Source organism: Bos indicus, chromosome X, assembly GCF_029378745.1.
Source record: "Bos indicus isolate NIAB-ARS_2022 breed Sahiwal x Tharparkar chromosome X, NIAB-ARS_B.indTharparkar_mat_pri_1.0, whole genome shotgun sequence".
NCBI lineage: Eukaryota > Metazoa > Chordata > Mammalia > Artiodactyla > Bovidae > Bos > Bos indicus.
In genome coordinates, this window is record NC_091789.1 from 62002396 (window position 1) to 62019279 (window position 16884).

General features: G+C 43.0%; 1 protein-coding gene across 1 annotated transcript in view; it reads right to left on the reverse strand.

The window, feature by feature from the left end:
- The window catches only part of GUCY2F (guanylate cyclase 2F, retinal), a 92659-nt gene that overhangs the window by 21045 nt on the left and 54730 nt on the right, over positions 1 to 16884 (reverse strand). The window contains exons 8-11 of the mRNA XM_019955606.2: positions 13416 to 13592; positions 10707 to 10863; positions 5180 to 5329; positions 1901 to 2049 (exon numbers count right to left, since the gene is read on the reverse strand). Of these exons, the coding sequence (XP_019811165.2) occupies positions 1901 to 2049; positions 5180 to 5329; positions 10707 to 10863; positions 13416 to 13592 (633 nt within the window). The remainder of the gene's footprint in view (positions 1 to 1900; positions 2050 to 5179; positions 5330 to 10706; positions 10864 to 13415; positions 13593 to 16884) is intronic.

Consider the following 16884-nt stretch of genomic DNA (forward strand, 5'->3'; position numbering starts at 1 on the left):
ATCCTCTGTCATCCCCTTCTCCTCCTGCCTTCAATCTTCATGAAGGGTAGCCCCTTCTTACTGCTATAAAAGCAGGCAAAAGGCTGGGTTGACACCAAGAGAAGACTGGTGGTAATTCTGCTCAACAAATACCTAGGAATCTGTCCCAATGAACCCTTTTATACACATAAGGGTTCACACGTGTTCTACATAGCACTCAATGCCCCAAGGCTAACACTGTGAGCTTCCTTCTGAGCCTGGTCTGCATCTACCTGTCCACCGAGGTCCTGTTGGTAATCACAGGAGCCAACTCAGATGCTTTGGTGCTCAGATGCTCAGTAGTGTCTGACTCCGTGTGACCCCATGGACTGTAGTGCGCCAGGCTCCTCTGTCCATGGGATTCTCCAGGCAGGAAGACTGGAGTGGGTTGCTGTGCCCCCCTACAGGGGATCTTTCCAAGTCCCCTATTGCCTAACCCAGGGAGCCTCCTCCTCTTCCCATTTCAGTTGGTTTAGCTGCAGGGATTGGGGAGGCATTTCAGTGAGGGCAGCCCCAAGCCATCCTGTTTGAAAGTCATATGATGTGCACTCCTTCTATCTATCATCGGCCTTTCTGCTGCCTTCTGAAATAACATCTCTAGCATCAACACCAGGGTGAATGCTTTTCTTCCTGCCTCATGGTAAGTTTTCAGAAATTTGACCTCCATAGTTCTGTGCCTTTTCCCTACTACTATTGAACACCTGTTTGAGTGTCCTCAAGAGACTCAGTCAGGCTAATGGAGGCATTCTGAGACGGGGACATGGATGACTTAATATTCAGAGCCCCCCAGGCTTTCAATCCAAGTCTTTCTGTTTTCCACCTCAGATACCTGCCACTCACTGAGCATCTCAGTGCGGTACACCACCCAGGTTCAAAAGCCTCTCCGCCGCTGCTGACACAGCACTCCCTCAGTTTCGGTATCCTTTCATTTGAACAAAGCCCTCAAGTGCATGCTCTGACATAGGAACCGCACCCTAGCAGGGCTCCCTTAGCAGGGCTCTCTCTCCGCTCCTCATTTTCCCTGTTGAATCCTGAATGCTAGGGAGTCAAGCTCTTTAGAAACTCAGTATCTTAAGGAGGGAACTTATCACTTTTCATGTACTTTATTGCCTCAAGTAGGGCTTCCCAGGTGGCTAAATGGTAAAGAATTCGCCTGCCAATGCAGGAGACACAGGCTTGATCCCTGCATAGGTCCCCTGGAGAAACAAATGGCAACCCACTCCAGTATTCTTGACTGGGAAATTCCATGGACAGAGGAGCCTGGCAGGTGACAGTCCATGGGGTCGCAAAGAGTCAGACATGACTGAGCACACAGGGCTTATTGCCTCAAGTAGTTCCCTAGGAACCAAAGGAATCTCCTGCTTTTGTACTCCATATTTGCACTTCCTTCCATCTTGAAAACCCTTTCAAACTCCTCATATTTTTCCATACCCTCCAAAAACAATCTGGCTTCACTTAAACGAGATACACATCAGAGTTCTCTGGAGTTTCCAAAGCAAACAGGGCTCTATGAGGGTCCCCATTTATTCCAGGATCCACCTACTCCTTCTACTAATGGTCTCAATGACATTGCCTTGCAAATGCTTAGTGGTTCAAGCTCATCTTTGAAAGGTCAGTTAGGTCAGATTGTGGATGGTATGGAGCAGAGGTTCAGATATAGGAGAGACCAAAACGAATCCTAATTCTCTTGGGGGATGTACTGGAGATGATCCAGCACCAAAGGGCCTTCAAATAGCCAGTTCCGTGCTTCATCCCCATGATGAATGCCTTCTTCTCTTGCGAGAGGGTCCTTCCACAGTATAATGAGAACCCAAGAAGTTCGTTTTGGTAGGCTGGCTTCAGGATGGCTTCTGGGCAGTGCTAAGCTTCACAGAGTCCTTACCTGGTTAAATATTTCATCAAATGTTGGTCGTTGTTCTGCAGCCTCAGCCCAGCACTGCTTCATCAGCTGGAGACATTCTGGGGGTGCATGCTCAGGAGGAACCACTGGTCTGTACACTGGAGGAGGCTTCTTAATTCTTTCTATGATTTCTGTTAGGAAGCAAAAAAAAAAATGGTCTACAAATTGGGAAAGTACCGAGATTTGGTAAAGATAATTGAGTTTTAAACAAGAATGACATTGGGCAAGAGAAACCACAAAAAGGCCATCTATTTCACTTTCTCCTTAGGTGGCCTGAATATAAATTATATCTGAGCAAAGGCTATATCAATCAGTTGAGAAAGGGAGTGAGAAACTATTAATAATTAACTGAGGTATTTGGTATCATTTAAGCAGGCTTCCCTGGTGGCTCAGTGATAAAGAATCTGCCTGCCAATGCAGGAGATGCAGGTTTGATCCCTGGGTCGGGAAGATCCCTTGGAGGAGGAAATGGCAACTCATTCCAGTATTTTTGCCTGGGATAGCCCATGGACATAGGGCCCTGGTGGCCTACATTCCATGGGGTCGCAAAGACATGACTTAATGACTAAACAACAACAAAAATCATTTAAGCACAGCTTTGTTCTGCTTCTGCTATATATTATTTATGTTTTTATTGAGATATACTTGATTTACAATGTTGTGTTAATTTCTGGTATATATCATAATTATATATGAAAGTGTTAGTCCCTCAGTTGTCTGACTCTTTGTGACCCCATGGACTGTAGCCCACCAGACTCCTCTGTCCATGGAATTCTTCAGGCAAGATACTGGAGTGGGTTGCCATTCCCTTCTCCAGGGTATCTTCCTGACACATGGATCAAATCCACAGAGATCAAATCTCCTGCACTGGCAGGCAGATTCTTTACCACTGAGCTGCCAGGGAAGCCTGTGCTATACAGTAGGACCTTGTTATTTATCCATTGCTTCAATGATCTGGCTCCTTTCACCCACCCCCAAATATCTAAGCCTTTCAATCCCCACAGTAGACCCAATGAGCCCCCACTGAAGGCCCAGGTTATGGGCCCTGCCTGGTCTCTAGGGGAAGGGAATTAAGATCACCATTAAATCATTCAGGGCCTCATTGGGATCCTCCTGGCTGCTAGCACTTGACTTCCACTCTGAGTGGAACATTTACTATGTATCAGACTTTGCATGGTCTCTCTGCTTCCAGCCTAGCCTTCTCCAAACCATTCTGAAAACATGAATTTGGCCATGTCGTTTTTTTGCTTGAAATCTCTTTATGGATTTTTATTACCCACAGAATAAAATCCAAGCCCTGACTATCTCTTCAGCTCATTTCTTATCCCTAGTCCCCTCTTCACACCCTTGACTCTCACATCCTCATCATGAACCAAACCTTGCTGGCACCACCAGCGTGTCTTTCCTACCTTTGCCTTGGCTAAAACCCTCCAGCAGTATGGCTTTATACTACATAAGAAGTATCACCTAGTCTTCATGAAAGAATTTCAGTTGTTGCCTCTGCTCCTTGTAACATGACACCTTCTGCTCTGCTAACTCAGGCTGGCCCATATGGTGATGGTTTCTCCTTCGTATCTCTCACCCTGGCCCCAGTGCAATAAATTCCACGGAAACTGACCCTATGAAGTGCAACTTCCCCACCCAACTCACTAGTACAGGGAGTCTCTTTCTCAGAATACCATCAAGTTCCCTTGTCCCTGTGTCAGAATACTGACAAGTGAACTAGGTCACCTCTGTCCTTAGGCCCAGATGGTTCATGTCCTTGAGGAGCTCACAGTTCAATTGGAAAGATAAACAAGGACCAGTGATATAAGTGCTCTAGCAGGCATACGTACAGGAGAGCACAGAAGGGACATCCATCCCACACTTAAAAGGTCAGAGAAGGTTTCCCAATGAAGGTGACGTGAGTTGAATGAGACAAGGTGGGGAGAAGGCACAGGCAACACATGTGGAGGCACCAAGGTGGGAGAGATGGTGGTGATTTCAAGGCACTGCCAGTCACATAGCTTAGCTGGAGTATGAAGAATGATAGAAGATAAGCCTAGAGACGCAGCTAGGGACCAGATTGTGCGTCTTATGTGAGGAGACTGGGCTTCATTTAACTTGTGATGAGGAACTGTTGGGGAGGGGGTTTAAGTAGAAATAAAGCTTTGAGTGGGGCAAAACACTACTAAGTATTTTAGGTTTGGTTTGATTTTGCATTTTAAAATCTTGTATTTTGAAATACATTTAGACTTCCAGAAAATTTGTAAAAAACTAAAAGTACAATAATTGCCTATATCTCCTTTACTCAGCCTCCCCCTAATGTTAGCAACTTATAAAATCACAGTACAGAGGAAGTTAATATCAGTACAATGCTTATTACTAATCTAGAGTCTTTATTTGAATTTCATTATTTTCCCCCTAATATCCTTTTTTTGGTTTCACAACCCAATTCAACATCCATATCATATTTCATTGTTCTGTCTCAGTCTCCTCCAGTTTGTGATGGTTCCCCATTCTTTCCTTGTCTTTCATGACTTTGACACTTCTGATGAGTACTGGCCAGTCAGAATGCCTCTCAGTTGGGCTATGTCTGATGTTTTCTCATGGTAAGACTGAGGTTATGCATTTGGGGGCAAGAAGACCACAAGGGTGGTACTGTGCCCTTCTCAGTGCATTATGGCAGGGGAGACATGATGTTGATATTCCTTGATCACTTGGTTAAAGCAGTGTCAGCAGGGTCCTCCACTAATAAACTTACTATTTTTCCATTCCTAATTACTTAATATCTAGTCAGTTCATACTTTTAGAATATGTCAGCATCCTGTTTCCCCTCAAACTTTTGCCTGGTAGCCAAAGATTCTGATGGGAGATAAGGATGAAAGACTATGGCAGGTCACAAGGAAACGGGAGGATTCTGACATCCAGGAGCATCATGGAGGGGGCACTGAAATCTCTGGCAGGGGGTATCTGAAAGGAATGGTAGGGGGCTGTTAAAAAAAAAAAAAAAAGCTAACATAAAAGTCCTGTGGGCTCTTGGCTTATGTCATAGTTCAGAAAAGGACCAGCTTCTCGGGTGGGGGGAATTCCTTCCAAATGCCTAAAGCATTCTGGCTCCAAGTGCCACCTGCGCACAGCACAGGCTGCTTGCAGACCAGCAGGCAGTTAGCACAGACACAGGATCGTGTTCACTCTTTTGGCAAATCACAACAGCCTAGGTTGGCCTGACGACCTGGATCATGGTGGGGTCCTGGTACCTTTTTCACATCTCCTGCTTACCTTTGGCAGGTAGATCCATCATGCAGAATGGGGTGTCCCGGACCATCACTTCCTGCATGATGATGGCAAAGCTATAGACGTCTCCTGCAAAAGAACGTAACCTGCTGCCCCTCGGGGCTCTCAACAGTTCAGGGGCTGTCCACAGCAACTCTGAAAAGAAAGCATTGTGTAATGAATCCAGGGAGAATTAACTGACAGCATTTGCAATGCCCTCAAGGGCTCCAAGGGTGCTGTTTTATTGACTGCTTTATATTTTTATTAAGACAGACTGGCATGCTAGTGCTGCCCTCCCGCCCCCAGGGTCTGAATCTATGAATCTAGGAATTACTCACAGCAAAAGCATACTACTTTCCCCACCCCAGGAGCATACAGGCAGACACAGCAGAGGTGTGGGGAAGGGCACAGAAGCTCGAAATAGAAAAACTATCTGGTGCTGGCTTTCTTGCTCTGTTGAGCCTGCAAGTAGCAGTTGGCCAGCTGCCAGGGAAAGGCGAATACACTGCCAGACTGGTTGCCATGGATTTGCTGTGTGCTGAGATCTACATGTGTCTGGTAATTTGAATGTGCTGGGGCTCGGGGATTCACAAGTTGATTTCTCCAGGTCTTAACTGAAGATTAGAAGATCCCCAAGCCTCCTCTGTTCCTTGCAGAGCAAAAGCGTGCAGCAATTCCTTCAGCTCAGTTCCACAATTCTTTACTGAGGACTTACTATGTATGAGGCACTGTGCTAGGGATGGGGCAGCGGCAGAGATGAATTGGACCTTGGCTTTGCCCTTGCAGAGTTCACAGACCAGTTGGCAAGACACACATGTGTACCCCTAACTACAATACAACAGAGATGGCGATGTGGGCCACTGTACAGTGTGTGCATAGTCACTCAGTCATATCTGACTCTTTGTGACCCCACGGGCTATAGCCCATCAGGCTCAGCTGTCCACAGGATTTCCCAGGCAAGAATACTGGAGTTGGTTGCCATTTCCTTTTCCAAGGGATCTTCCTAACCCAGGGATTGAACCCATGTCTCCTGTGGCTCCTGCATTGGCAGGCAGATTCTTTACCACTGAGCCACCTGGGAAGCTCTATAATGTAAGGAAGGAAATCTATTAAAAGCCAATATTAAGCACCCATTAAAAAAATATAATCTCTGCAGGTGATGCTAGTGGTAAAGAACCTGACTACCAATGCAGGAGTTATGAGACTCAGGTTTGATCCCTGGGTCAGAAAGATCCCTTGGATGGCATGGCAATCCACCTCCTATATTCTTACCTGGAGAATCCCATGGACCGAGGAGCCTGGCAAACTACAGACCATAGGGCTGCACAGAGTCGGACATGACTGAAGAGACCTAGCACATACACACATGCTGCTTTCAAAGAGTTATGGCAATCAGAGACTCAGAAATTTGGGGGCAAGTTTCCTTAAGCAATATATAAAGAAATACTGATTAAAATGGGAATGTTTTACATTGAACAATGTGAAATTGCTACTTCTGTAGCTCAAAAAATGGTTCAATATTGGCAATTCCATGAGATTCGAGCTAATAAAAAAAAAAAAAAAAACTGAGCGGATCAAATTATTCCAGGAAGGCTTCCTGGAAAAGTTAAATCTTAAAGGAGCTTGTTAAGAAGGTCAAGGATGCAGTTTCCTAGAGCTGAGAGGGTAAGGGCTTTGCAGGGAGAAAGAACAGTGCGTGCAAAAGAACAAGAGATAGAAAGGAGCAAATTGTGGATGGGAGTGATGATAAGCAGATTAGCTTGGCTGAAGAGAAGGGCTCTGTTAAGGAATAATGAGAAATGAGAAATGAGGTTGATGAAGTGGGGAGGGAGGGTGGCTGGAAGAATGAGGGCAGGAGGTGAGAGGCCCCGAGAGCCAAATGAAGGCATTTGGAGTGAATACAAAAGGCAGTAGGGGTGCTGGAGCTGGAGAGGGATTTGATGAAAGTTGTGTTCGCGAAGATTAATCTGGCAACCTGCACAAACTGGATTGAAGGAGGAGAGAGGCTGGAATCAGGGAAACCAGCTAGGAAATTATTACAGTAAGAGCCAGAGGTGAGGTGCAAGGGGTGACAGCAGCAGGATGAGGACCGAGCTATATACGAAGGTTAAAATGGACAAGGAAGGGACAGGGCGCTCCTCCGCGGGAGAGAGGTGGAATAAACAACAGGTTGACAACCAGACAGGGAGGCTGGAGAAGACTGTCTGTTGAGGGTGGGGGTGGCGGGGAAAAACACTGGCTAACTTTTCAGCTTGTCAAATTTGGGGTATTGGGAAGAGAGCCCAAAGGACAAGGCCCTAGGAAGCAGGGAGGAGGATAAAAGATCAGATTATTTTGGTTTGTTGCTGAAACCCAGGAAAGAGAAACTCACCCTGGAAATTCTTATTTGGAGCCCATTCTGATCTAAATGGTGGTCCAGGAAATTCTAGCCTTACCCCAAGCACATACTCATCTCATTTTGTCTTCCAGGTGTCCCCAGCCTTTGTCCCCCAATTCCCCTGCCCACTCCTGGAGTGTTTTGCCCATCAGTCACCTTGCCTAGGTGAACTGATGCTTGCAAATAAAACTGAAAAGACCGAATAATACTTTAGTCAAAGGAATACATTACTGACCATGGGATTTCAGGCATGTTTGTTGGGGGGGGGGGGGCAGGGAAAATGGTATGCAGCTGCTTGTTCCTGGCATCCTCTCCCTCTGCACACTTAACAGCACAAGAAGGGAAAAGAGGACACAACTCTCGGTTAAAAAGCTGGGTGATTAAATATAATCATTACCAAACTATTTTCAGAGAGCACTTACATGTATGTTGCTAATGGCTAAAATGCTTTTTCTGCACTATACTTATGTAATTGAGAGTAGGCAGTAATGAATACACTTACAACATGCCCCCATCTCCCCCTTCCCATTCCAGAGCCCAGTAAGAGCCACTGCCTACCATTAGACTTGAACTCTCAGGAAAAAAAAAAAATCATTTTGGCTTGTTTTGTGTTTACTGGAACCAGGGCTAACTCTTAGCCCTGCTATGATGATAAAATCAACCTTGGAGAGCCAGTGATGCGATACAAGAGAACACAGAGCAAAAGTCAAGAATCCTGGGTTCACAATTTCAACTGGGTCACTAATCAGCTCACCTTCCTAAACCTTGGCTTCCCCATCTGTAAAACAGAAATTGAGCCAGACGATCTACAAGACCTTCCAATCGTAAGATTCGATTAGCCCTGTCATCTAAGGTAGAGCGCAGCAAGTTTCTTTATTTCTTTCATTCATTGATTCAACAAACATTTATTCCACCAGGTACGGTGAAAGGCACTGTGGGAGGCAAACTTATTTCTTGCCTTCGCAAGACATAGTTTAGGGAGGGAGAGAAGACAGCTAATTAAACATGTATTACCAACAAAGTGTGGTATTAAAACAAAGTTCAATGCCTTAAAGGATCATAAAGAGGATAATTTCACCAAGCCTAAGGAATCATAAGAAGCCTCTTGAATCAATTGAGCCTTCTGGAAGGAGTAGAATTTAGCCAGACTCAGATGAGTGGGTAACAGTGGGAAGGGAAGAGTGTTCCAAGCAATGAACAAGGTATATGTAAAGTTCTGGAAGTAAGAGAGAACCTAGTGCAAATAAACAACTGGAAGGCAGTCAGCACTGCTGGAATATAGGGACAGTGGTTAAGCATGAGAGGTCCTCATGCCAAACCACGAAGGACTTGTAAGCCATGTAAAGGAGTTTGAACTTTATCCTAAGAGCAATGGGAAGCCATTCAATGAGTTTTGGCACAACTGTAACATGATCAGATTTGCAGTTTAGGAAACTCCCTCTGGCTTCAGTGTGTGGAGAATGGATTGAGCATCCAGATTGCCCTTGCAATTTGGAGAATGGAATGAAAGTGTAAGAGGGAGAAACAGGGAAAGAGACAGACACAGTACACCAAAAAAACAAAAACAAACAAACAAAAAAAACCACTGCAGGTACCCTGTCCTTACTCTAAAACTAGAGTTTCTTAAGTTTGAAAGTTGTCAACCTGTGAGTTGAATGGAATTCTAGGAAGCTGGACATTGTGTTTCATTTTATAGGTGAGTAATTTTGACAGGAAGATAAGTACTTCCCACTCAGCAGCTGTCATCCAAACATCCTAGTCCTAACACCGGGCAACTACTCCAAGATTTCAAATTAGGATTAGCCAGATAATAACCATAGGATTCAGTTGTCAACAAGAACAGGTCCACAGAGAGAAAGAGAGGGAAGAAGAGACAGAGACAGAGAGAGACATAAAGAAAGACAATAGCACATGTTTCTATTGTGATTACCAAGAGCTTCAAGTCCTTTAAAGCACTGATGGTCAGAGAAAGAGGAAATTGTTATTCAATGTTTTCATTTAGCTGGGTATAGGAGCTAGTCTTCAGAAGATCTGAACTGATATTGCTAAGTAGGTGCACGATTTGAGCAAATCTTAAGACTCAGTTATCTCATTTGTAAAATGGGTGAGTTGGACCAGATGACTCCCTAAAGGTTCATATTCCACTGGCTTTATTAAGCACAAAAATGATGTCACTGATGACTGGACTGTGTCTCTATCTGTGCATGTGTCACTGTGTGTCCTTCAGTCTTCATTTCTCCTATAAAGTCAGCAATTTTAAAAGTTTTAACACCAAAGATTCTTTTAAGAATACGAGCATATGTTGTCATTTTGAATCTCTCTCTGTCTCTTTTGGGTTGTCTGCTTTTCCATTTTTGTGTCATTATTTCCCCTCTTCCCCCTTGCAATACTGCTTAAAACATTTAATGTGCTACTTTCCTATATTTATTTAACCCTATTCATTTTCTCTCCTTACGTCTTTCTCTTCCTTCCTTTTTCCTTTCCATCAGTTCATTCCCACCTAGCTCTCACTCACTCACTCCCAAGCCCTGAAGTCTCAGATTTCTCCTGTTTGTTTGATCTGTTATGACCCCTACAGGCATTGTCTGGTGCTGCCAAGGGTGCACCAAATAGAAGACAAAAACACAATATGGGCATTACAGCCATGCCTACTGATTTCCTAGAAGGCCATAGTTCCGTCTGACGCCATCCCACACAACCCATGGAGCATTTACTTGCTGGGGGGCCCCCTCCTTGCTTCTTCTCTCTAAACAGAGACAGCGAGGGTAGGCTTTAGTGACATCCCATTCCAGAACGGGCTTTGTGGGAGTCCAACTACCAAATTACCTTCCATTCAATCTGACAAGTATTTATTGAGCACCTACTGTGTGCCTAGCACTCAGCAAGTTCCTCCAGGGACACCTGGGGTCTCCAGACAATATAACCTAATCCTGCCCCAGCAGGAATTCAACATTATTGCACTGGCTTTGTTCAGAAGGTTGGGCTGTGTGGAGATTACGGCCTGCAGATTTCATTCAACTCCTTTGGCTTGGAAATGAGGCTGATTTTCAACAAAAGTGAGGAGTTGAATCAGCCTGAGGCTTTAATCCAAGGCATGCTCTCATGTGAACTTCGGAGTACCTTGTGCGCGTCACAAGGGTACAATACATTGCTTACCTTCTGCAGAAGGTTCCTCTTGGGAGAGTCTTAGCGTTTCCAAGATGTCATTAAAGCCATAATCTGTCACTTTGAGTACAAAACGCCCATCCACCACACAGTTCCGAGACTTCAGCCTCCCATGAGCAAACTCTCTGTGGTGTAAGTACTTCATGCCCTGCAGATGATACAAACAAGATTTATTTAGCAGCTTATTTAACTGTTTTGTGCTTTTGGAGCCACTTTCTGAGATTGTTCACAGCTACTATGTTCTGGAATTCAGCTTTTTTCTCTTATATGCAGGCAAAGCAAAACTTTTGACAGCAAGAATTGTTTCCAGGTCCCTTTTAGTGCTAAAATTTTACACTTTGATGAAGAATCATATTTTGTGGATGTAAAGAACTGTATGTTATGGCAAGATTTATTGACATTTCAAACACAGGATGGCTCTATACACATATAATTGCCAAGAAATGGAAGATTCTGATTGTCCCCCCAAAGGTCTAGCCCAACTCTCATCCACTACTGGTAGGAATGGAAACTGACACAGCCTTTTGAGTGGGTAATTTGGAAACAGCAATCAAAATTGAAAGTATATGCATACATACCCTGTGACCTGGGAATTTTACTTCGTCAAATGCTTGCACATGTACACAAGGAGACACACACAAGAATGTTCTTTGCATCTCTGCTTTATATTATATAATTGGATATACAATCAACAGCTATCAAGAAGGGATGTCCAAACTGTGGTACATCCAAACTATGAAATATTTTGCAACAGCTAAAAAAATAATAAGACAAACCTGTATGTACTAATAGGGAACCATATCTAAGTCACAAAGTAAGTGAAAAAAGAGGAAGTTGCAGAACTATGTGACAGTATGTATTTTAAAGAGCAAACAAAATCTATAATGTATGTGAATACACACAAAATGAATTGCAAGCCTAATCACCAAACTGTGATCAGCAGTGATGAAGTTGGAGGGAGGATATGAAAGAGGGTTGAGTAATTGTCAATACTTTTCCCATATATATTTATATCATTTGACTTTCAAATTTAATTGAATACATTATTTTTATAAATAGAATTGTTTTATGTTCATAACATATAAAATATATAACTTTCATAAAAAATATAAGTATATAAAATATATGCAATTTATTTTATATGTCTTTATAATTTAAAATAGACAATAAAAAAGAAAGCCGAAAACTACGCAGTTTGTTTGGCAATCTTATATGACATTCAAATGTGATGTACTGGGACTTTTTCAGATGACTTTAATCATTCAAATACAAATTCACCCATATTCTAGAGCAGTAATCTCAGGATTGTTTATGCTGAGTCCTTTTCAATATCTGTCTCTATTTTGCAACTTGACACTCCTTTGCATTTGTACACTTTACATCTTGCACCCTGGAAATTCTGTAGTCCCCAGTACTTCCAAGCAGAGTCTACAGTAGGTGAGATTTCTCCCAAGACGCTTGGGTTTCATTCATCATGGGCCTCAGAGGACTCATTTAGAGGACTCTCCCTTAACTCATGGGACTTTGCTTACGGAGTGAGTGGACAAAGTATTAGAATAGGAATTAGGAGATTTAAATTATATTATCAGCTCTGTCACTTAATAGGTGGTTGATAAATATTTACTGAGAACCTACTATGTGTGGTAGACACTATATTAAAAAAAACCCTCATTTTGCTTCTCAGAGCCTCCATAAAAGGAGGCTAATCACAATTCTTTTATGCAAAACTGAAACAAGATAATGTCTATAAAGCTACCTTAAAAAGGGTTAGGCCACAATACAAGGGTCAAGACTCTGATTAACATACAGAAAGCTCAACCAGTCATTGATTATCCAGATCAGCTCACTACAGGTGCACATAGACACGATTTTCATATCATTCCAGGGATTTCATGGATTCCACTGAATTGCACACATGGACCCATTTGTGAACCCCACTGGCTGTTAACAGTCCTGGCCTCTGAGAATGGAAGTGATGCCTGAGAGAATCAATGGTCTTTTTGGCTCTCTGGTCATGCTGAGTTCCACATCTATAACTATGTCATAGACCAATGTAAAGACCTATCACCTATTTCTAACCTGAACCACCTTTTAGAAGGTGAAAGCCAGGAAATGGGACTAAGTAGAACTAAAGAGCCCGGGAATGAGCCTATCCCCACATCCAGAAAGCAGACAAATGGGATGGAAGAGGAGTGCTTAAGGCAGAAGAGTGCGCAATGGCTACAGGCGTGCATGCTCAGTCGCTTCAGTCATATCTGACTCTTTGCGACCCCATGGACTGTAACCCACCAGGCTCCTCTGTCCGGTTCTCCCAGTAAGAATACTGAAATGGAATGCCATGCCCTTCTCCGGGGATACTCTCCACCCATGGGTCAAACTCACATCTCTTGCGTCTCCTGTACTGGAGGCAGATTCTTTACCCACTGAGCCACCTGAGAAGCCCAATGGCTATAGGAAGTACAGATAAATCTGGCCCTCAAATTGGTAGTGGGGGGAACAAACAAATTTTTTCTTTATCAGGACCTTATAACAGATATATAAAACAAATAACAAAGGTGCTGTGAGAAGAGGTGGGGGCCAACACGGGGAAGGAAGGTGGAGGGTGATCCAAGGAAAATGACCGAAGGAAAATAAAACATCCCCAAATATTGAAGCTTTAATCTATGGGGAAAATCTTGGATTTTCAGTCTTTCCATTAACCTTGATGAGATCCAGCAGGAGTGATGATTTAAACATCCAATCTAGTTTCACATCCTGATTCATCAGTATGTCTTCCAGGCTCCTTCGGGAACAGAATTCTGTCACAATGGCAAATACCCCCGAATCATAGAAGAAGCCCACCAAAGGGTTAATATTCTCATGACGCAGGTCCTTCATCTGGAAACAGAGGGAGAGAAGAGAGTCACAGCTGTTCTGTCTCAGTTGGAGTTGGGGCCTTCTTCCTGTTTCTTTAGGGACTCTGACAGAGTGGAGCTCAGTGACCTAGGAATACTAAAAAGGTTAGTACAGTAAGAAGTGGAATAGATTGTCTTTCTGTGAATATTCATCTAGGCAGCATCTATTAAAATAAATAGCTTCTATAAACATCAAGCCAAAGCTCATAAAATTTGTTTCAGAAGAAATATTTAGAATTTGGACAACATTTTGCCTTCGCATCCGTTCATTTTTTTCACTAACATGAGAAACATTTAGGGTGTCCCAACAATGTCCAAGGCATTGGACTGCATGCTAGTGATGCAAAGATAAACAAACTGAAATCAGTGCCCTGACAGGGCTCACGTTCGAAGAGAGGTGATAGACACACAAACTGACTGACGCATTTCCATGTGAAAGGAGGTCCTATCAAAGGGAGAGCAGGATGCTAGTGGAGCTCAGATGGGAAGTGTTTAATTCAGCCTTGGCGGTCAGAGAAGGCTTGCCTGAGGAGGTAACATCTGAACCATCATGAAACGGAAGTAAGAGCTGACCGCATGAAGGTAACATGGTGGCAGGGGGCAGGGCACCCAAGAGGAAGAGCGTGTTATGCTGAGGAAACTGCAACAGGTTTAGGGTAGCCAGAACACAGTGTAAGGGAAAGAATATGAGGCACAAGGCTGGAAAGATAGACAGGAGCCACATCCTGTGCAGCTTTGAGAACTCTACTATAGAATTTAAAATTAATATTATGGGCACTAAACAATTGTTATCTATTATTATTACTATTTAATGGGGGATGAGAGAGAAAAGCGTTACATGATTACTTCTAGATTTCTTCTTGGATTCCTGGATAGATGGCTGTGATATACCTCAATATAAGGAATTCAGGAGGTTTAGTAGTGAATATGTTAGTACCCCACCCATATTCCCTTTACCGTGCATCTCCCAGCTGCTGTAAATGTTAGCTGATCATTCACAGTTGCTCCATTCTCTTGAAAATTGTCCTAGAGCCCAACTCAAAGGGGAGCTATCTTACTTGAAATGTTAGAGCCCACCCACAGATCCCAGGTAATGACTGACTGACTGGGAGTGGTACAAAAGTTCAACTCCCTAGCCTCAAAGGGGAACTCATGGTATAACTTGTGTGGCAGTATTTCTCCCATAGGATCATAGTGAAGCTAGTCTCAAGCTGAGATCACATACTTGCCGAGCTTTGACTTCTGCCTTATCCTGCATGCCTCTCCCTTTAACTGCCTTATTCTGCATTCCACTCCCTTTCTCTTGAGAGCATTCTTTCAATGAGTAATTTGAACAAGAATTCCCATCTCAGGCTCAGCTTTTAGAGAATCTGACCTAAGAAAGTGGGAAAACAAATTTTGGGTTATGACAAGACTGATTAATTCAGTTTGAGACATGTTAAGAATGAAGGGCCTGTGGAACATCAAGTTGGAAATATTTCAAAGACGGCTGGAGATAATCCGAGTTTGAAGCTCAGAAAAAAAGTGTATTCTGGATAAATAGACCTGGGAATTGTAAACATGTAAATGGTAAATGAAATTAATGGGAGTGAATGAGATAACCCAAGGAAGTATATAGAATAAAAAGAAAAGGAGGGAATTTCAACATTTAAAGGATGGGGAAGGGAAGAACATCCCACATAAACACTTAGAAATGAGACTAAAGAGAAAGGCTTATTTAGAACATTATGAACACCACAAGAAGAGTTTCAGGAAGGTGAGATAAATGCTGGAAGGAATTTCAGGAAAATGCGATAAATACCAGAGAGGTCAAGTAAGATGAGAACAACTACACCTAGACACATCATCGGAGAAGGCAAAGGCACCCCACTCCAGTACTCTTGCCTGGAAAATCCCATGGATGGAGGAGCCTGGTGGGCTACAGTCCATGGGGTCGCTAAGAGATGGACACAACTGAGTGACTTCCCTTTCACGTTTTACTTTCATGCATTGGAGAAGGAAATGGCAACCCACTCCAGTGTTCTTGCCTGGAGAATCCCAGGGACGGGGGAGCCTGGTAGGCTGCCGTCTATGGGGTCGCACAGAGTCAGACACGACTGAGCGACTTCCCTTTCACTTTTCACTTTCACGCATTGGAGAAGGAAATGGCAACCCACTCCAGTGTTCTTGCCTGGAGAATCCGAAGGACGGGGGAGCCTGGTAGGCTGCCGTCTATGGGGTCGCACAGAGTCAGACACGACTGAGCGACTTCCCTTTCACTTTTCACTTTCACGCATTGGAGAAGGAAATGGCAACCCACTCCAGTGTTCTTGCCTGGAGAATCCCAGGGACGGCGGAGCCTGGTGGGCTGCCAACTATGGGGTCACACAAAGTCGGACACAACTGACGCGACTTAGCAGCAGCAGCAGCAGCAGACACATCATAATCAAACTCCTAAAATCTAAACTTTTGCAGGCAGTCAGAGAAAATACAAAAACCTCATCATTAAAAAAAAAAAAGAGTCAAAGGGACATGTGTGAAAAAACCTTCGGGTAATATCAAATCCAATAGTAAAACATTAAATTCTTTCCCTCCAGAGTCAAGAGTAAGACAAGGATGTCTTCCTTCACCATTTCTACTCAATATTGTATAATAGTATCAAAACATTGGTGAGAAAATTTAAAGAAAACTTAAACAAAGATCTGTACCACATTAATGGACTGGAAGACTCAATATTGTTAAGATATCCATTTTCCCTAAATTGATTTATAAATTCATATAACCCCCCATGAAAAATTCCAGAAGGGTTTATTAAAGTAATAGACTAGTAGATTTAAGAACTTATTGAAAATTAAAAGGAACTACCCTAACAAAAACAATCTTGCAAAAGAACAATTTGCAGAGCTTACACAACTTAACTACAGGACTTACTCTAGAGCTATGATAATCAAGACAGTGTGATATTGGCAGTAGGATACACTGATGAGTTAATGAAACAGAGTAGAAAGTCCAAAAACATACCCACACATATATAGTCAGTTAATTTTTCATCAAGTTGAAAAGTTAAGTGGAGACAGGAAAGCCTTTTGTAAACAATTGTTACTGGAACACTGGATATCTCTATGGAAAAAAATTAACTGTGACCACTACTCTCAGTCCATATATAAAAATGAATTCAAAATGGATCATAACTCTATATCTAAAATCTTGGAATAGGCAAAGATTTCTGAGCCACAAAATACAATAAAATAATAAATTGGATTTCCTCAAAATTAAAGTTTGCTCATCAAAAGATA